The 20663-nt window shown below is 45.3% G+C and overlaps 1 protein-coding gene across 1 annotated transcript in view; it reads right to left on the bottom strand.

Moving 5' to 3' along the window:
- stag2b (stromal antigen 2b) overlaps positions 1-20413 on the bottom strand; it is a 50783-nt gene extending 30370 nt beyond the window's left edge. Inside the window, exons 1-17 of the mRNA XM_090198716.1 lie at positions 20101-20413; positions 17195-17323; positions 17037-17115; positions 15498-15650; positions 14318-14491; positions 13933-14137; positions 13688-13839; positions 12588-12661; positions 12346-12469; positions 12122-12220; positions 11778-11857; positions 10667-10774; positions 8891-9002; positions 8661-8778; positions 8479-8582; positions 8113-8205; positions 7934-8023 (exon numbers count right to left, since the gene is read on the bottom strand). Coding sequence (XP_090054842.1) covers positions 7934-8023; positions 8113-8205; positions 8479-8582; positions 8661-8778; positions 8891-9002; positions 10667-10774; positions 11778-11857; positions 12122-12220; positions 12346-12469; positions 12588-12661; positions 13688-13839; positions 13933-14137; positions 14318-14491; positions 15498-15650; positions 17037-17115; positions 17195-17238 — 1809 coding nt within the window. The 5' untranslated portion in view covers positions 17239-17323; positions 20101-20413. The remainder of the gene's footprint in view (positions 1-7933; positions 8024-8112; positions 8206-8478; positions 8583-8660; positions 8779-8890; positions 9003-10666; positions 10775-11777; positions 11858-12121; positions 12221-12345; positions 12470-12587; positions 12662-13687; positions 13840-13932; positions 14138-14317; positions 14492-15497; positions 15651-17036; positions 17116-17194; positions 17324-20100) is intronic.
- Positions 20414-20663: the final 250 nt, after the last annotated feature.

Here is a 20663-nt window from a genome sequence, read left to right as displayed (position 1 = left end):
AGGGTCGGGGGTTAGAGTTTGAATTAGACTAGTGTAGGGTCGGGGGTTAGAGTTTGAATTAGACTACAGTGTAGGGTCGGGGGTAGAGTTTGAATTAGACTCCAGTGCAGGGTCGGGGGTTAGAGTTTGAATTAGACTATTGTAGGGTCGGGGATAGAGTTTGAATTAGACTACAGTGTAGGGTCGGGGTTAGAGTTTGAATTAGACTAGTGTTGGGTCGGGGGTAGAGTTTGAATTAGACTAGTGTTGGGTCGGGGGTAGAGTTTGAATTAGACTAGTGTTGGGTCGGGGTTAGAGTTTGAATTAGACTAGTGTAGGGTCGGGGGTAGAGTTTGAATTAGACTAGTGTTGGGTCGGGGTTAGAGTTTGAATTAGACTAGTGTAGGGTCGGGGGTAGAGTTTGAATTAGACTAGTGTAGGGTCGGGGGATAGAGTTTGAATTAGACTAAAGTGTAGGGTCGGGGATAGAGTTTGAATTAGACTAGTGTAGGGTCGGGGGGTAGAGTTTGAATTAGACTACAGTGTAGGGTCGGGGGGTAGAGTTTGAATTAGACTAGTGTAGGGTCGGGGGATAGAGTTTGAATTAGACTAGTGTAGGGTCGGGGGATAGAGTTTGAATTAGACTACAGTGTAGGGTCGGGGGTTAGAGTTTGAATTAGACTAGTGTAGGGTCGGGGGATAGAGTTTGAATTAGACTAAAGTGTAGGGTCGGGGGTTAGAGTTTGAATTAGACTACAGTGTTGGGTCGGGGTTAGAGTTTGAATTAGACTAGTGTAGGGTCGGGGGTTAGAGTTTGAATTAGACTAGTGTAGGGTCAGGGGTTAGAGTTTGAATTAGACTAGTGTTGGGTCGGGGATAGAGTTTGAATTAGACTACAGTGTAGGGACGGGGGTAGAGTTTGAATTAGACTAGTGTAGGGTCGGGGGTTAGAGTTTGAATTAGACTAGTGTAGGGTCGGGGGTTAGAGTTTGAATTAGACAAGTGTAGGGTCGGGGGTTAGAGTTTGAATTAGACTAGTGTAGGGTCGGGGGTTAGAGTTTGAATTAGACTAGTGTTGGGTCGGGGGGTAGAGTTTGAATTAGACTAGTGTTGGGTCAGGGGTTAGAGTTTGAATTAGACTATTGTTGGGTCGGGGTTAGAGTTTGAATTAGACTAGTGTAGGGTCGGGGGTAGAGTTTGAATTAGACTACAGTGAAGGGTCGGGGGGTAGAGTTTGAATTAGACTAGTGTAGGGTCGGGGGTTAGAGTTTGAATTAGACTAGTGTAGGGTCGGGGGTTAGAGTTTGAATTAGACTACAGTGTAGGGTCGGGGATAGAGTTTGAATTAGACTAGTGTTGGGTCGGGGGTAGAGTTTGAATTAGACTACAGTGTAGGGTCGGGGATAGAGTTTGAATTAGACTACAGTGTAGGGTCGGGGATAGAGTTTGAATTAGACTACAGTGTAGGGTCGGGGGGTAGAGTTTGAAATAGACTACAGTGTAGGGTCGGGGGGTAGAGTTTGAATTAGACTAGTGTAGGGTCGGGGGATAGAGTTTGAATTAGACTAAAGTGTAGGGTCGGGGATAGAGTTTGAATAAGACTACAGTGTAGGGTCGGGGGGTAGAGTTTGAATTAGACTACAGTGTAGGGTCGGGGATAGAGTTTGAATTAGACTACAGTGTAGGGTCGGGGGGTAGAGTTTGAATTAGACTACAGTGTAGGGTCGGGGGGTAGAGTTTGAATTAGACTACAGTGTAGGGTCGGGGATAGAGTTTGAATTAGACTACAGTGTAGGGTCGGGGGGTAGAGTTTGAATTAGACTACAGTGTAGGGTCGGGGGGTAGAGTTTGAATTAGACTAGTGTAGGGTCGGGGGATAGAGTTTGAATTAGACTAGTGTAGGGTCGGGGGATAGAGTTTGAATTAGACTAAAGTGTAGGGTCGGGGGTTAGAGTTTGAATTAGACTACAGTGTAGGGTCGGGGGTTAGAGTTTGAATTAGACTAGTGTAGGGTCGGGGGATAGAGTTTGAATTAGACTAAAGTGTAGGGTCGGGGGTTAGAGTTTGAATTAGACTACAGTGTTGGGTCGGGGTTAGAGTTTGAATTAGACTAGTGTAGGGTCGGGGGTTAGAGTTTGAATTAGACTAGTGTTGGGTCGGGGTTAGAGTTTGAATTAGACTACATTGTAGGGTCGGGGATAGAGTTTGAATTAGACTAGTGTTGGGTCGGAGGTTAGAGTTTGAATTAGACTACATTGTAGGGTCGGGGATAGAGTTTGAATTAGACTAGTGTAGGGTCGGGGGTTAGAGTTTGAATTAGACTAGTGTTGGGTCGGGGGTTAGAGTTTGAATTAGACTAGTGTAGGGTCGGGGGTTAGACTACAGTGTAGGGTCGGGGGTTAGAGTTTGAATTAGACTAGTGTAGGGTCGGGGATAGAGTTTGAATTAGACTACAGTGTAGTGTCGGGGGTAGAGTTTGAATTAGACTAGTGTTGGGTCGGGGTTAGAGTTTGAATTAGACTACAGTGTTGGGTCGGGGGTAGAGTTTGAATTAGACTACAGTGTAGGGTCGGGGGTTAGAGTTTGAATTAGACTAGTGTAGGGTCGGGGATAGAGTTTGAATTAGACTAGTGTTGGGTCGGGGTTAGAGTTTGAATTAGACTAGTGTAGGGTCGGGGGTAGAGTTTGAATTAGACTAGTGTAGGGTCGGGGGATAGAGTTTGAATTAGACTAAAGTGTAGGGTCGGGGATAGAGTTTGAATAAGACTACAGTGTAGGGTCGGGGATAGAGTTTGAATTAGACTACAGTGTAGGGTCGGGGGGTAGAGTTTGAATTAGACTACAGTGTAGGGTCGGGGATAGAGTTTGAATTAGACTACAGTGTAGGGTCGGGGGGTAGAGTTTGAATTAGACTACAGTGTAGGGTCGGGGGGTAGAGTTTGAATTAGACTAGTGTAGGGTCGGGGGATAGAGTTTGAATTAGACTAGTGTAGGGTCGGGGGATAGAGTTTGAATTAGACTAAAGTGTAGGGTCGGGGGTTAGAGTTTGAATTAGACTACAGTGTAGGGTCGGGGGTTAGAGTTTGAATTAGACTAGTGTAGGGTCGGGGGATAGAGTTTGAACTAGACTAAAGTGTAGGGTCGGGGGTTAGAGTTTGAATTAGACTACAGTGTTGGGTCGGGGTTAGAGTTTGAATTAGACTAGTGTAGGGTCGGGGGTTAGAGTTTGAATTAGACTAGTGTAGGGTCAGGGGTTAGAGTTTGAATTAGACTAGTGTTGGGTCGGGGATAGAGTTTGAATTAGACTACAGTGTAGGGTCGGGGGTTAGAGTTTGAATTAGACTAGTGTAGGGTCGGGGGTTAGAGTTTGAATTAGACTAGTGTAGGGTCGGGGGTTAGAGTTTGAATTAGACTAGTGTAGGGTCGGGGGTTAGAGTTTGAATTAGACAAGTGTAGGGTCGGGGGTTAGAGTTTGAATTAGACTAGTGTAGGGTCGGGGGTTAGAGTTTGAATTAGACTAGTGTTGGGTCGGGGGGTAGAGTTTGAATTAGACTAGTGTTGGGTCAGGGGTTAGAGTTTGAATTAGACTAGTGTAGGGTCGGGGGTAGAGTTTGAATTAGACTACAGTGTAGGGTCGGGGGTAGAGTTTGAATTAGACTACAGTGTAGGGTCGGGGGTAGAGTTTGAATTAGACTAGTGTAGGGTCGGGGGTAGAGTTTGAATTAGACTACAGTGTAGGGTCGGGGGTTAGAGTTTGAATTAGACTAGTGTAGGGTCGGGGGTTAGAGTTTGAATTAGACTCCAGTGCAGGGTCGGGGGTTAGAGTTTGAATTAGACTAGTGTAGGGTCGGGGATAGAGTTTGAATTAGACTACAGTGTAGGGTCGGGGGGTAGAGTTTGAATTAGACTAGTGTTGGGTCGGGGGTAGAGTTTGAATTAGACTATTGTAGGGTCGGGGATAGAGTTTGAATTAGACTACAGTGTAGGGTCGGGGTTAGAGTTTGAATTAGACTAGTGTTGGGTCGGGGTTAGAGTTTGAATTAGACTAGTGTAGGGTCGGGGGTAGAGTTTGAATTAGACTAGTGTAGGGTCGGGGGTAGAGTTTGAATTAGACTACAGTGTAGGGTCGGGGGGTAGAGTTTGAATTAGACTAGTGTAGGGTCGGGGGTTAGAGTTTGAATTAGACTAGTGTAGGGTCGGGGGTTAGAGTTTGAATTAGACTACAGTGTAGGGTCGGGGATAGAGTTTGAATTAGACTAGTGTTGGGTCGGGGGTAGAGTTTGAATTAGACTACAGTGTAGGGTCGGGGATAGAGTTTGAATTAGACTTCAGTGTAGGGTCGGGGATAGAGTTTGAATTAGACTACAGTGTAGGGTCGGGGGGTAGAGTTTGAAATAGACTACAGTGTAGGGTCGGGGGGTAGAGTTTGAATTAGACTAGTGTAGGGTCGGGGGATAGAGTTTGAATTAGACTAAAGTGTAGGGTCGGGGATAGAGTTTGAATAAGACTACAGTGTAGGGTCGGGGATAGAGTTTGAATTAGACTACAGTGTTGGGTCGGGGGTAGAGTTTGAATTAGACTACAGTGTAGGGTCGGGGGGTAGAGTTTGAATTAGACTACAGTGTAGGGTCGGGGGGTAGAGTTTGAATTAGACTAGTGTAGGGTCGGGGGATAGAGTTTGAATTAGACTAGTGTAGGGTCGGGGGATAGAGTTTGAATTAGACTAAAGTGTAGGGTCGGGGGTTAGAGTTTGAATTAGACTACAGTGTAGGGTCGGGGGTTAGAGTTTGAATTAGACTAGTGTAGGGTCGGGGGATAGAGTTTGAATTAGACTAAAGTGTAGGGTCGGGGGTTAGAGTTTGAATTAGACTACAGTGTTGGGTCGGGGTTAGAGTTTGAATTAGACTAGTGTAGGGTCGGGGGTTAGAGTTTGAATTAGACTAGTGTAGGGTCAGGGGTTAGAGTTTGAATTAGACTAGTGTTGGGTCGGGGATAGAGTTTGAATTAGACTACAGTGTAGGGTCGGGGGTTAGAGTTTGAATTAGACTATTGTAGGGTCGGGGGTAGAGTTTGAATTAGACTACAGTGTAGGGTCGGGGATAGAGTTTGAATTAGACTAGTGTTGGGTCGGGGTTAGAGTTTGAATTAGACTACATTGTAGGGTCGGGGATAGAGTTTGAATTAGACTAGTGTTGGGTCGGAGGTTAGAGTTTGAATTAGACTACATTGTAGGGTCGGGGATAGAGTTTGAATTAGACTAGTGTTGGGTCGGGGGTGAGAGTTTGAATTAGACTAGTGTAGGGTCGGGGGTTAGAGTTTGAATTAGACTAGTGTTGGGTCGGGGGTTAGAGTTTGAATTAGACTAGTGTAGGGTCGGGGGTTAGACTACAGTGTAGGGTCGGGGGTTAGAGTTTGAATTAGACTAGTGTAGGGTCGGGGATAGAGTTTGAATTAGACTACAGTGTAGTGTCGGGGGGTAGAGTTTGAATTAGACTAGTGTTGGGTCGGGGTTAGAGTTTGAATTAGACTACAGTGTTGGGTCGGGGGTAGAGTTTGAATTAGACTACAGTGTAGGGTCGGGGGTTAGAGTTTGAATTAGACTAGTGTAGGGTCGGGGATAGAGTTTGAATAAGACTAGTGTTGGGTCGGGGTTAGAGTTTGAATTAGACTACATTGTAGGGTCGGGGATAGAGTTTGAATTAGACTAGTGTTGGGTCGGGGGTGAGTTTGAATTAGACTAGTGTAGGGTCGGGGGTTAGAGTTTGAATTAGACTAGTGTTGGGTCGGGGGTTAGAGTTTGAATTAGACTAGTGTAGGGTCGGGGGTTAGACTACAGTGTAGAGTCGGGGGATAGAGTTTGAATTAGACTAGTGTAGGGTCGGGGGTTAGAGTTTGAATTAGACTAGTGTTGGGTCGGGGGGTAGAGTTTGAATTAGACTACAGTGTAGGGTCGGGGGGTAGAGTTTGAATTAGACTAGTGTAGGGTCGGGGGATAGAGTTTGAATTAGACTAGTGTAGGGTCGGGGGATAGAGTTTGAATTAGACTAAAGTGTAGGGTCGGGGGTTAGAGTTTGAATTAGACTACAGTGTAGGGTCGGGGGTTAGAGTTTGAATTAGACTACAGTGTAGGGTCGGGGGTTAGAGTTTGAATTAGACTACTGTGTAGGGTCGGGGGTTAGAGTTTGAATTAGACTACAGTGTAGGGTCGGGGGTTAGAGTTTGAATTAGACTAGTGTAGGGTCGGGGGATAGAGTTTGAATTAGACTAAAGTGTAGGGTCGGGGGTTAGAGTTTGAATTAGACTACAGTGTTGGGTCGGGGTTAGAGTTTGAATTAGACTAGTGTAGGGTCGGGGGTTAGAGTTTGAATTAGACTAGTGTAGGGTCGGGGGATAGAGTTTGAATTAGACTAAAGTGTAGGGTCGGGGGTTAGAGTTTGAATTAGACTACAGTGTTGGGTCGGGGGTAGAGTTTGAATTAGACTACAGTGTAGGGTCGGGGGTTAGAGTTTGAATTAGACTAGTGTAGGGTCGGGGGTAGAGTTTGAATTAGACTACAGTGTAGTGTCGGGGGGTAGAGTTTGAATTAGACTAGTGTTGGGTCAGGGGTTAGAGTTTGAATTAGACTAGTGTTGGGTCGGGGTTAGAGTTTGAATTAGACTACAGTGTTGGGTCGGGGGTAGAGTTTGAATTAGACTACAGTGTAGGGTCGGGGGTTAGAGTTTGAATTAGACTAGTGTAGGGTCGGGGATAGAGTTTGAATTAGACTACAGTGTAGTGTCGGGGGGTAGAGTTTGAATTAGACTAGTGTTGGGTCGGGGTTAGAGTTTGAATTAGACTACAGTGTTGGGTCGGGGGTAGAGTTTGAATTAGACTACAGTGTAGGGTCGGGGGTTAGAGTTTGAATTAGACTAGTGTAGGGTCGGGGATAGAGTTTGAATTAGACTAGTGTAGGGTCGGGGATAGAGTTTGAATTAGACTACAGTGTAGGGTCGGGGGTTAGAGATTGAATTAGACTACAGTGTAGGGTCGGGGGATAGAGTTTGAATTAGACTAGTGTTGGGTCGGGGGTAGAGTTTGAATTAGACTACAGTGTAGGGTCGGGGATAGAGTTTGAATTAGACTAGTGTTGGGTCGGGGGTAGAGTTTGAATTAGACTACATTGTAGGGTCGGGGATAGAGTTTGAATTAGACTACAGTGTAGGGTCGGGGGTAGAGTTTGAATTAGACTACAGTGTAGGGTCGGGGATAGAGTTTGAATTAGACTAGTGTTGGGTCGGAGGTTAGAGTTTGAATTAGACTACATTGTAGGGTCGGGGATAGAGTTTGAATTAGACTAGTGTAGGGTCGGGGGTTAGACTACAGTGTAGGGTCGGGGGGTAGAGTTTGAATTAGACTAGTGTTGGGTCGGGGGTTAGAGTTTGAATTAGACTAGTGTAGGGTCGGGGGTTAGAGTTTGAATTAGACTAGTGTTGGGTCGGGGGGTAGAGTTTGAATTAGACTAGTGTTGGGTCAGGGGTTAGAGTTTGAATTAGACTACAGTGTAGGGTCGGGGGTTAGAGTTTGAATTAGACTAGTGTAGGGTCGGGGGTAGAGTTTGAATTAGACTAGTGTTGGGTCGGGGGTAGAGTTTGAATTAGACTAGTGTTGGGTCGGGGGTTAGAGTTTGAATTAGACTACAGTGCAGGGTCGGGGGTTAGAGTTTGAATTAGACTCCAGTGCAGGGTCGGGGGGTAGAGTTTGAATTAGACTACAGTGTTGGGTCGGGGGTTAGAGTTTGAATTAGACTAGTGTAGGGTCGGGGGTTAGAGTTTGAATTAGACTACAGTGTAGTGTCGGGGGGTAGAGTTTGAATTAGACTAGTGTTGGGTCGGGGGGTAGAGTTTGAATTAGACTACAGTGTAGGGTCGGGGGTTAGAGTTTGAATTAGACTACAGTGTAGGGTCGGGGGTTAGACCTTCTCTAGTCGTCCTGTGGTGTAGATATCCAGGTCAAAGAACTGAGGGAGCTGCAGCAGGTTGGTCACCTTCTCTGTATCTATGGAGTACTGAAACAAAGAGAGGCAGCACACTCACACACAGTACTACATGCAGGGGACACACGTTTATTAGAGAGGGTGAAGGTGTAGTGTCCTACCTTGGCCAGCAGAGGGGGTAATGTCACAGCAAACAGCTCTGTCATTCTGGTCCTGTCATCTAGCTGGGTCTTCTTCTCCTTCGCTGTCATCACCTGGCGGGAGAACAAACACCATTGTAAATACAACCCATGTTTATTTATTTTCCCTTTTGAACATAGTAACAAAACTTGACATAATATGATATTTGAAATGTCTTTATTCTTTTGAAACTCGTGAGTGTGATGTTTACTGTTCATTTTTTTTTTTATTGTTTATCATCTATTTCGCTTGCTTTGGCAATATAAACATACGTTTCCCATGCCAATGAAGCCCATTGACTTGAGAGACAGAGAGAGTTCCCTTTTCTGACCAGTCTAGTGTCTTACCCTCTTCCCAGTTCCGCGGCCTACGGGCGGGTGGCACTCTGCTGCCTGGCGCACCGTACACAGCATTATCTCTATGAGAGCCGTCTCCTGTCTGTCTGTCAGGGCTACACACACCAGATATATTAGAGACAAGGTATAGAGGTTATGGGTCAAAGGTCAAGTATAGAGGTCAGAGGTCATACCTTCCTCCCCCGGCACAGGGTCGTCCAGTAGCAGGCTGGTCATACACTCCCAGTCCTTCAGTAGGTCTGCTCCACTCTCCCACAGAGAGTCCACCAGGTACGCAGCGTGCTCATGGAGCTGGAATATACACGGGAGAGATAAGCAGGGGCAGGGTATTTCTCCCAGTGAGTCTTGTAAGTATACAGCATGTTCATGGAGGTAGAGACAGGGTCAGAGACCGTGTGTGTACCTCGCTCTCCAGGAAGAAGAAAACAGTAGTTTTGATGAGGTTGGCATTGGGGCTTTGTCTTCCTCTCCTCTTGGGGGCGCCCTCCTCTTCTGGCTCCCGCGTACTGAACAGTCTGGAGAGCAGAGTCACGAGTATTAGATTTAGAAAACTATATCAAATTACCCTAAATATACAAAAGTATGTGGACACCCCTTCAAATTAGTGGATTTGGCTATTTCAGCCACACCCGTTACTGACAGGTGTATAAAAATCAGGCACGTTGCCATGCAATCTCCATAGACAAACTTTAGCAGTAGAATGGCCTTACTGAAGAGCTCAGTGACCTTCAATGTGGCACCATCAAAAAGTCAGTTAAATCAATTTCTAGCCCTGCCCCAGTCAACTGTAAGTTGTGTTATTGTGAAGTGGGAACTTCTAGGAGCAACAACGGCTCAGCAGCGAAGTGGTAGGCCACACAAGCTCACAGAACGGGACTGCTGAGTACTGAAGTGCGTAAAAATCTGTCCTTGTTTGCAACTCACTACTGAGCTCCAAACGGCCTCTGAAAGCAACTTCAGCACAAGAACTGTTCATCGAGAGACTCATGAAATGGGTTTCCATGGCCGAGCAGCCACACACAAGCCTAAGATCACCATGCGCGACGCCAAGCATATGGATGGTTGTAAAGATGGGGAGAGGTCTGTCCATAATAACGAGATGCTTTGCTGCAGGCTCTAGTTTTGTCTTATCTTGATTATGGTCCAGTCATGTGGAAGAGTGCTGCAAGGAAAGACCTAGTTAAACTACAACTTGCCCAGAACAGAGCAGCATGTCTTGCTCTTCATTGTAAACAGAGGGCTGATAGAAATACTATGCATGAGAGTCTCTCTTGGTTAAGAGTTGAGGAGAGACTGACTGCATCACTTCTTTTTATAAGAAACAATGTGTGGAAAAACCCAAATTGTTTGCATAGTGAACTTACACACACTTCCTCCACCAGACATGCCACCAGTCCGCAAATCCAGATCAAATTCAACTAAATGTACAGTATTATATAGAGCCATGTAACTCCTATCTCATATTGCTCAAATCAACAGCAAATCCGGTTTCAAAAAACAGATAAAGCAACACCTCACGGTGGGAAGAACTTGACTGGCCTACAGAGCCCCCTGACCTCAACTCCATCGAACACTTTTGGGATAAATTGGAACGACCTCACCAATGCACTTGTGGCTGAATGGAAGCAAGTCCCCGCAGCAATGTTCCAACATCTAGTGGAAAACCTTCCCAGAAGAGTGGAGGCTGTTAAAGCAGTAAAGGGGGGACCAACTCCATATTAATGCCCATGATTTTGGAATGAGATGTTTGACGAGCAGGTGTCCACATACTTTTGGTCATGTAGTGTATATAAACCTCACTTCTAGGCACTAGCCCAGCCTAAATAAAACAGACATGGAATGTGTCCACGCCAGAAAACCATATCCCAGATCTACCAACCTCAAGTTCCTACTCTCTCCTTCTCCTCGCACCCCCTTTCTCCTCCTGCCTGCCCCTCTCTTTCTCTACCCCATCCACCTTCCTCTCTTCAGCTCTGCTCCCTCTATCTCTCGCTGTTCCAGGGAAGAAACCAGACATGGGGTTTTAGCATCACATTTTACATTTTGCAGGACGATCTCTTGTACTGCACCATCTTGTTTTCCAGAGTGTTTTGATTGATTGATAGGACTTAAGAGAAAATAAATACACGATAGAAGAACGTGTGACAACAGATTAAATAAAACATTTAATAAATCCTACTTCTTGAAGAGGAACTCCCCGGCTGCTATGGCGACCGGTCGGTGGGCGGAGTAGACCAGGTGATAGACGCTCTCACAGTCCTCCGGGCTCAGTACCTCATCTGTACTACTGTAATACACACACAATACATACAGTCCTCCGGGCTCAGTATCTCATCTGTACTACTGTAATACACACACCATACATACAGTCCCCCGGGCTCAGTACCTCATCTGTACTACTGTAATACACACACCATACATACAGTCCCCCAGGCTCAGTATCTCATCTGTACTACTGTAATACACACACCATACATACAGTCCCCCAGGCTCAGTATCTCATCTGTACTACTGTAATACACACAGTCCCCCAGGCTCAGTATCTCATCTGTACTACACACACCATACATACAGTCCCCCAGGCTCAGTACCTCATCTGTACTACACACACCATACATACAGTCCCCCAGGCTCAGTATCTCATCTGTACTACTGTAATACACACAGTCCCCCAGGCTCAGTATCTCATCTGTACTACTGTAATACACACAGTCCCCCAGCCTCAGTATCTCATCTGTACTACTGTAATACACACACCATACATACAGTCCCCCAGGCTCAGTATCTCATCTGTAATACACACACCATACATACAGTCCCCCGGGCTCAGTATCTCATCTGTAATACACACACCATATACACAGTCCCCCAGGCTCAGTATCTCATCTGTACTACTGTAATACACACAGTCCCCCAGGCTCAGTATCTCACCTGTACTACTGTAATACACACACCATACATACAGTCCCCCAGGCTCAGTACCTCATCTGTACTACACACACCATACATACAGTCCCCCGGGCTCAGTATCTCATCTGTACTACTGTAATACACACACCATACATACAGTCCCCCAGGCTCAGTATCTCATCTGTACTACTGTACTACACAAACCATACATACAGTCCCCCGGGCTCAGTATCTCATCTGTCCCCCAGGCTCAGTATCTCATCTGTACTACTGTAATACACACAGTCCCCCAGGCTCAGTATCTCATCTGGACTACTGTAATACACACAGTATAGATTAAACACAAATTAAACACTGAAAGCTGGACTGTAGCAACTTACTGTAGTACCAGAGTGAGCAGTTTAATTGCTTGTACTGCGACATCGTACTCCTTGTCTAGAGTCATGGAGACGATGCGGTCCTGTGAAGAGAGGAAATGAATGACAAACATTTCAGATTTAGCTGAAATACTTCTACTCAAAATCAACAGGTGATAGTAGTGGTTCAGGCAGGAAAGACCTCTACTCAAAACCGCTGTGGCCACCCATATGAAAACTCATGAACGTAATACTTACTGTAAGCCCTGTTGGATAAAATAGTCTGCTAAATGGCATTTGTTATGAAAATTGAGCCTTGAGGCAACTAGTTGTAGTGTGGTCATGTGTCCACCAGGTGGCGCTCTGACCTTGAAGCGGCTGGTGAACAGCTCCAGTCGGGTGTTCAGTTCTCTGTTGTAGTAGAGACCCTGCAGCGCTGTCAAACATTTCAGACGTACCTCGCCTTGCTACACACACACACACACACACACACACACACACACGTTAGAATTACACACAAACTCGTTAGAAGTGCACACACTCCTAACTCAAACACAACACCTTGCTGACAAGCATGCGCACTCTCCCTCACCTTGTCGTGCATGGTCCAGCCTACGTATTTCAGGTAGCTGTCGTTGAGGAAGGCATCACTGTACAGCTTCATCCACATTCCTATCTCCTCTATAGTGATAGCTCTGATCTCTGCTATGGCATCACTGTAACACAACACACAACCTTCATCATACTTTTTCCCTCTGTATAGAGGGTATCTCAAATGAAATCCATCCCATTTATGATCATTACTATGATGAGAACAATGGACAGGCCACGTACCGATATCGGTGTACAAACACACCCTTGAATATAGCATTCATCATGTTTTCAATTTCGTCCTGATTTTCTTGAAGCTGAAATTAGAACAAGAAATCAGTAAGATACAATTTTGATCAGGGTTCATCAGGCTGAACTTCAAGATAACCAAACATTACAGAGAGATAGCTAGTATAGTTATGAAGGCACCGAGGTGTATAATTACAGTGTTTCATGTTGTTCTGGTGGGGTTGTATTAGTAGGAGACAGCAGTGTTTCGTGTTGTTCTGGTGGGGTTGTATTAGTAGTAGGAGACAGCAGTGTTTCATGTTGTTCTGGTAGGGTTGTATTAGTAGTAGGAGACAGCAGTGTTTCATGTTGTTCTGGTAGGGTTGTATTAGTAGTAGGAGACAGCAGTGTTTCATGTTGTTCTGGTAGGGTTGTATTAGTAGTAGGAGACAGCAGTGTTTCATGTTGTTCTGGTAGGGTTGTATTAGTAGTAGGAGACAGCAGTGTTTCATGTTGTTCTGGTAGGGTTGTATTAGTAGGAGACAGCAGTGTTTCATGTTGTTCTGGTGGGGTTGTGTTAGTAGGAGACAGCAGTGTTTCATGTTGTTCTGGTGGGGTTGTGTTAGTAGGAGACAGCAGTGTTTCATGTTGTTCTGGTGGGGTTGTGTTAGTAGGAGACAGCAGTGTTTTGTGTTCTGGTGGGGTCGCAGTAGAATGATCGGGCAGATGGAAGCCCAGTGGGACATAGTGTTATGTAAACTAGGACACAGCCATTGATGCCAGCTCAACCACAGGGCCTAGTAGAACCCTTTAACTCTGTCTGACTGCAGGCTAACTGACTGGTTATGCTCCTACAGCATGTCTTCAAGCATCCTCATCTCTAAATGTAATACATTGTCTGATTGAAAAACAACCCTCACGAAGCTCCTGCACCTGGGTAACTTGTCTGTGCAGCGAGGGTGTTTTAGAAAGCACATTCTGAGAGGCAGCGAGAGCAGACAACGTGGAAGGAAAAGGTGAGCCAAACTAATCTTAAACCAAAGGCCCAAGAAGCCTTACCCAGTTCCCCAACCCTTAACCCAGGAGGAGCCGAACTCTGACCTCATCCCGCTCACCTCTTTGCGTTTCTGCAGCAGTAGCTCCAGCCGGTCGTTGGCTCTCTTGGCGACATTCTTGTTTCTCTCTGTCTCGTACTGTCGCTGTGTGTTGTCCATGTTGATGCTCAGGTTCAGAGCTACATTCACCAGGGCTGTCATCAGTTTCATAGCTAAACACACACACACAGTTAATCAGCGTGCCCAGGGAAGACAGAAATAACCGACTAACACAGACAGACATATCCCCTCACCAACTCTATTACCTGCCAGGGTGCTGGTGTGCCTGAAGGCTCGGACCTGTGAGTCCGACAGTCCGGTGAGGAGCGATATGACCGTGTCCATGAGGTACTCATCATAGATGATGCTGTACTGACACTGTCTCACCAAGACAGCAATGAACTCACAGAAACTACCCTTAAACTTCTTCCACAGCGGACCTGCCATGGTCAGAGGGTAGTCTCCGCTGTCCTATAGAGGGGGAGGAGGAGGGTGGAGAGAGAGAGAGAAGGTTTATGGGAGTTATGGCTTCACTATTGCATGCAACTCAAAGGGTAATGACATCTAAAACTGAACCAATCAACTGGTACATTTCAGGTGACTGACTAAACTTGATGCACCTACCACGTCTCTCACACACACAAAACCTACCTCGTCAAACTCCTCTGTCATCCTCCTGATGATCTCAGAGTTCTGCATGTTTCGGAACATCTCTCCACTGACCACTCCTTTACAGCCAGAACACTGGATGAAGAAGTTGATCAGGTCTAGCAGAGCCATGTCCCTGTCGGTTTTATACGCCTCAATCCAGTCATCCACCACAGACTGGAGCCAGGACAAACAGCAGAGAGAGACAATAAGTACAACTAAAACAGTCCCAGAGGTTCAACTCTAATAAAGCTGATCTGGTCATTTAATAATCAAGAACTGTTGATAATCAAATAAACGATTGGCCTGTTAAAGGCCTAAACCACTTCTGTGTGTAGGCTCACAGATACACTATGTTTTTCACACACTGTAAATGTTACAAACACTATATATACAAAAGTATGTGGACACCCATATGAGTGGATTCGGCTATTTCAGCCACACCAGTTGCTGACAGGTGTATAAAAAATATATATATATTTGTTTTAATTAAATATAGTCGGGCACACAGCCATGCAATCTCCATAGACAAACATTGGCAGTAGAATGGCCTTACTGAAGAGCGCAGTGACTTTCAACGATGCTTTCCAACAAGTCAGTGTGTCAAATTTCTGCCCTGCTAGAGCTGCCCCGGTCAACTGTTGTTGTGAAGTGGAAATGTCTAGGACCAACAACTTGGCGAAGTGGTAGGCCACACAAGCTCACTGAACACGATTGCCAAGTGCTGAAGCGTGTAAAAATCACCTGTCCTTGGTTGCAAGCCTCACTACCGAGTTCCAAACTGCCTCTGGAAGCAACATCAGCACAAGCACTGTTTGTGGAGAGATTCATGAAATGGGTTTCCATGGCCAAACAGCCGCACACAAGCCTAAGATCACTATGCGCAATGCCAAGCGTCAACTGTAGTGGTGTAAAGCTCACTGCCTTGGGAACAACAAATTGCGAGCCAGCACTAATCGCCCAGCGTCAGTGCCCGACCTCACTAATGCTTGTGGTTGAATGGAAGCAAGTCCCCGCAGCAATGATCTAACATCTAGTGGAAAACCTTCCCGAAGAGTGGAGGCTGTTATAGCAGCAAATGGGGAGACCAACTCCATATTAATGCCTAAGATTTGGGAATGAGATGTTCGACGAGCAGCTGTCCACATACTTTTGGTCAAGCAGCGTATACACACACACACACCTGCATGGCGCTTTTGCCCATCTTGACAACCTCGAACAGCATCAGGTTCTCCATGCCATTCTCCTGGTAGTGGCCGTTCATCCTCCCTGCACCCCCCACTCCCTTCCCTCCTTTACCCTTCTCTCCTGCCGCCTTCTTCCCCTTCTTCCCCCCCTGGGATGGAGGGAGTGGTGGAGAGAAAGAGTTGAGAAAAGTCAATAAAGGTGTAAACAGCATAATACTTACTAATATTACGTGGTGTGTATACAGTAGCTTGAGGATGAAGTGAACATTACGCGGTGTGTATACAGTAGCTTGAGGATGAAGTGAACATTACGTGGTGTGTGTATACAGTAGCTTGAGGATGAAGTGAACATTACGTGGTGTGTATACAGTAGCTTGAGGATGAAGTGAACATTACGTGGTGTGTATACAGTAGCTTGAGGATGAAGTGAACATTACGTGGTGTGTATACAGTAGCTTGAGGATGAAGTGAACATTACGTGGTGTGTATACAGTAGCTTGAGGATGAAGTGAACATTACGTGGTGTGTTTACAGTAGCTTGAGGATGAAGTGAACATTACGTGGTGTGTATACAGTAGCTTGAGGATGAAGTGAATATTACGTGGTGTGTATACAGTAGCTTGAGGATGAAGTGAACATTACGTGGTGTGTATACAGTAGCTTGAGGATGAAGTGAACATTACGTGGTGTGTATACAGTAGCTTGAGGATGAAGTGAACATTACGTGGTGTGTATACAGTAGCTTGAGGATGAAGTGAACATTACGTGGTGTGTATACAGTAGCTTGAGGATGAAGTGAACATTACATGGTGTGTATTGATGGGTTGCATGTTTTGCCACAATATTGTCTTGAACTTACGTTTTGGACTGATGCCCGAATGAGCATTCTAATTAATGCATCATCAAATAGCGCTGATGAAGATTTAATCAAAAAATGCATTACATTGGCTTGGAAATACAATGACATTCCAAGGGGGGGGGGGGTCAAATAATTAGTAGGAAAATCTTTTGATGTCACCAGATTGACTTTAGATGCAGTATAACGTTAGCTAGCTAGCTAACAATGAGGGGAGGCCATCGGATTTGAGCTCGCTAACTTTAGCATTGCTAGCCATTTTTGACAAACTTTGCTAGCTAATAACAACATTGCCATCTCTTTAAATTAAATTTGACGACATGATAATGCTGGAAAAGTTGTTACCTACTAAATATTTTACTACTTTACCAATGTCATGGTATTTCCAGGCACTATAGTGTAATTTAGACTAAACAGTAGTTAGCCTCCATCCAGAATGACTGGGCTTATCACCACTTTAGGACACCGCCGATAGAGGACATCTTGTGAACATTCATAACAATGGCATGACCAAAACAGAGGTGCAACCTATGAATAGCGTGAGGAAGAGGTTCAAAAAATATGTTGAGGTGTATAGCGTGAGGAAGAGGTTCTAATATGACGTTGTGGTGAACAGAGTGAGGAAGAGGTTACAATATGCTGTGGTGTATAGCTTGAGGAAGATGAGGCCTGGTCGTACCTTTCCTTTGGTTGGGTTGATACTGACATCAGGAGCCTCAGAGAAGTCTGTGTCTGAGGAGAAACGGGTGTCCGAATCCCTGGTAAAAACACACACACACATTAGAAAGTCTGCTGCATGCCGGTTGACACACACACACCATGGAAGTAGCCACTTACTGAGGATAGTGGAACTCTGACGGTAACTCTGGTGCTGCTATCATTTCTCTATCATGTCTGACCCAACTCAAATAAGAACAGACCTCAGACCCTCAGTGTCCACAAGACAGTGGAACGGTAGCATAGGACCTGGAGGAGAAAACAGAAGGGGAAAATAATGCATGGGTATGGGAGTTACATTCAGAGAAGACAGCATCCTGCCTGACTGGTTGCATCACTGCCTGGTATGGCAACTGCTCGGCCTCCGACCGCAAGGCACTACAGGGGGTAGTGCGAACGGCCCAGTACACCACTGGGACCAAGCTTCCTGCCATCTAGGACCTCTATACCAGGCGAGAGAGGAAGGCCCTAAAAATTGTCAAAGACTCCAGCCAACAGTCACAGACTGTTCTCTCTGCTACCGCACGGCAAGCGGTACCAGAGCGCCAAATCTAGGTCCAAGAGGCTTTTTAACAGCTTCTACCCTCAAGCCATAAGACTCCTGAACATCTAATCAAATGGCTACCCAGGCTATTTGCAGTGACACACCCCCCCCCCCCCCCCCCTCTTTACACCACTGCTACTCTGTTGTCATCATCTATGCATAGTCACTTTAATATATCTCTACCTACATGTTCATACTACCTCAACTATCCAGGGCCCCAGCACATTGGCTCTGTGTCAGTACCCCCCTGTATATAGTCTCGATATTGTTTATTTTACAGCTGCTCTTTAATTACTTGTTACTTTTATCTCTTATTCTTATCCATATTTTTTTGAAACTGCATTGTTGGTTAGGGCCCGTAAGTAAGCATTTCACCTGTTGTATTCGGCACATGTGACTAATACAATTTAATTTGAGAGGAGTTGTACGATAACCTGCTGCTGAACTTCTACAAAATACACATTGCATCCCCTGAACAGGCCTCAGTATCAGCCAGTGGTTCTTCACACACAGACAAAAAAACACCAAAATACTGCTTTCACATGGTAACAGGGGGCGGGCTCTATCCCTCCTGTCATGCTCAACTGTGAGCTGATTGGCTATGTCGCTCCTTGGTTTACAGGAAACATCACCCCAGGGCTGGACATTGGAACGTCCCCCGTGACCATATAAAGGAGAGTTCACTTCATCCTCCGTTAGAGATCCTAACCAATCAGAACAAAGTATTAACACTAGTTACACATATTACAAAGCAAACAGCAGGGAGCAGAGAGTGGGATACTCAACCAAATTACGACATTAAAACCACATATCTAATAGTTTTCATTTTTATATATAAAAATGAATCAACAATATTGTTAATACTAGTATGTCGTCAGGACGGGTTTTGAGCTACAGGAGGCCAAAATGAGCCTAGCAGCGACCCTATCCTGGGTGTGTCTTAATTACGATCGGGGCATACTGTACTGAGGATTACAGTAGGTGTGTTAATCAAAAAATGAATTGTAAGGACCAACGAGGAATCAATTGCATTTGACTGTAAAATAAAATTGCTCATGTCTGTAAGTAACCAGTTTATGATTTTTTGCAGGTTGTATAAAACTTATGGGGGAGAAGTGGGGCATCTTTACCCTCATCAACCAGTGAGATGTAAGGAATGGGAAATGGATGGATTCAAACTAAACTTTAAAATAACAGATAGGAAAGTACTTTATCCCATGGTCTTGAATTAGAACGCGTGTATTGTACAATACAACTAGAACTGTATTGCCAAGCAATAAAACAGCATCAGCAAGCAACATCCTATGTTTCTTATTGCACAAGCGGAGACAGTATTCGCTCTGGCTGGTTGACTAGAGAGGAAGCCTTGAAGATGGGGACTGAAAAAGTGGCGCCAAACCCGGGTGCCTGGACAACACAAAGCACGTTAAAACTATATTAGCGATGACTAACGTCATCGAAATAACCGACGGAGAGCATCCTGAAAAAGACTAACTACCGTTGGCTAGGTAGTATGACAGCCGCTCTCCTGGGTTTGCTCCGTGACGGCCACTGTCCCGAATTGACACCGGTATAATGTCGAGAGGTTGCCCGGACTGGCTTGCCAAAGAGCTAGCCAGCTAACGAAGCTAGCTAGCTTAACATCAGCTGTCATCAGAACGTCACCCTTTACGTACATGAAAATAACAACTTGCCTTCTACGGCTAACGTTAAACCAAGAGTTAAAATGGTATCCTTCAAGTAACGGTAGTACCCACTTTTCCGTAAACTAACTAGTTACAGTTCAAACAGGGCAAAAACACTCGGGAAAATCTAAATTTTGACTGGGTAGCTAACTAACGTTAGCTTAGCATAGCTACAGCATAGCTACCATTCTCCATCTTGTTATGTTAGCTAGCTAGTTTTATGGCTAGTTAGCTAATTAGCCATGTTAACATTAGCTATCCTAGCCCGTTGCTTGCAATCGAACGGAGTTCGGATAGCCAGCCATATTATCAATAAAACAGTTGATATTTAGCTAGCTAGCTAATACGGCGTGGCCCTCAAAGTTAATGTAAATATCTAAATTAGCTTGTTTATACAACACACTTGTTGTGGAGCAACAATATAACCATTTAGTTACATAAAAACACCTCGTCCCTACGTCCTCCATCTTGCCTCGGGAGTTCCGATACGTTTCCTACCTAACGTTAACTCCCCAACAGAACAACATTTATTGGATGTAAACAAACACTTTTATATATTAGCTTAGCTAACTTGCTAGATACGTTTCAGTGAAATGGGTCTACTTTCGGGTATGCGTAACACAGATTCTAGACAAAAAAAAAGTAGCTTATAGCGCCAGCGGCTAGCTTACGACTTTCCGTAGCTAGCAGCCTCCGCACTTCTAGCCTGTTAGCTAGCTAGCATGAAAAGCTAGCTACCAAAAAATTGCTACAAACCAACTAACTTCGAGATTCCACTCCGCCATTTTATAACTTACCCCGTTATTCAATTTATTTCCAAACGAGATACTACTTTGTTGAGTCGTTGTCTGTTCTTGTATTGATATTACCACGATTTCCGCAAATGAGTTTGAAACTGGCGGTCAGAGGCGGTTTTGGACGCTCTCTCACCCCGCCACTTGCTCCGTAGTAGGGTTTGTTGTTTCGACGATGAGGGGGAAGGAAAACTCTTGGTGCACAGCTGCCCCCTAGCGGCCAGATGAAATACTTCCGATTCCCCGTGACCGTAAGTGATCTGACATCTAGCGGTTATTTACAAGGTGTGCAGCTGCCAGCTACCAGCAAGTACGTGACAGATGGGGGTTGGATGGCCCTACTGCTGAGTTTCTACACCTAAAGGCGCAACATCGCAAGACTTCCGGATACGCTTGCAAAGACCAAACAGGCCAGGGTTTGATACAGGGGTCACGTCCCCACCACATTCTGAAATCCCCCCCCCACACCACCACAGTTTTATCATTGCAATGTGATACAAAAAACGGCAATGGTGTGCTTTAGGACCATGCGGACGCCTCCGAGCGGTCAGGTTGGCTGTTTGGAG

Source organism: Oncorhynchus mykiss, chromosome 14 (genome assembly GCF_057628025.1).
Source record: "Oncorhynchus mykiss isolate SJ-2025 chromosome 14, ASM5762802v1, whole genome shotgun sequence".
NCBI lineage: Eukaryota > Metazoa > Chordata > Actinopteri > Salmoniformes > Salmonidae > Oncorhynchus > Oncorhynchus mykiss.
This window is presented reverse-complemented; position numbering and strand designations above follow the sequence as displayed.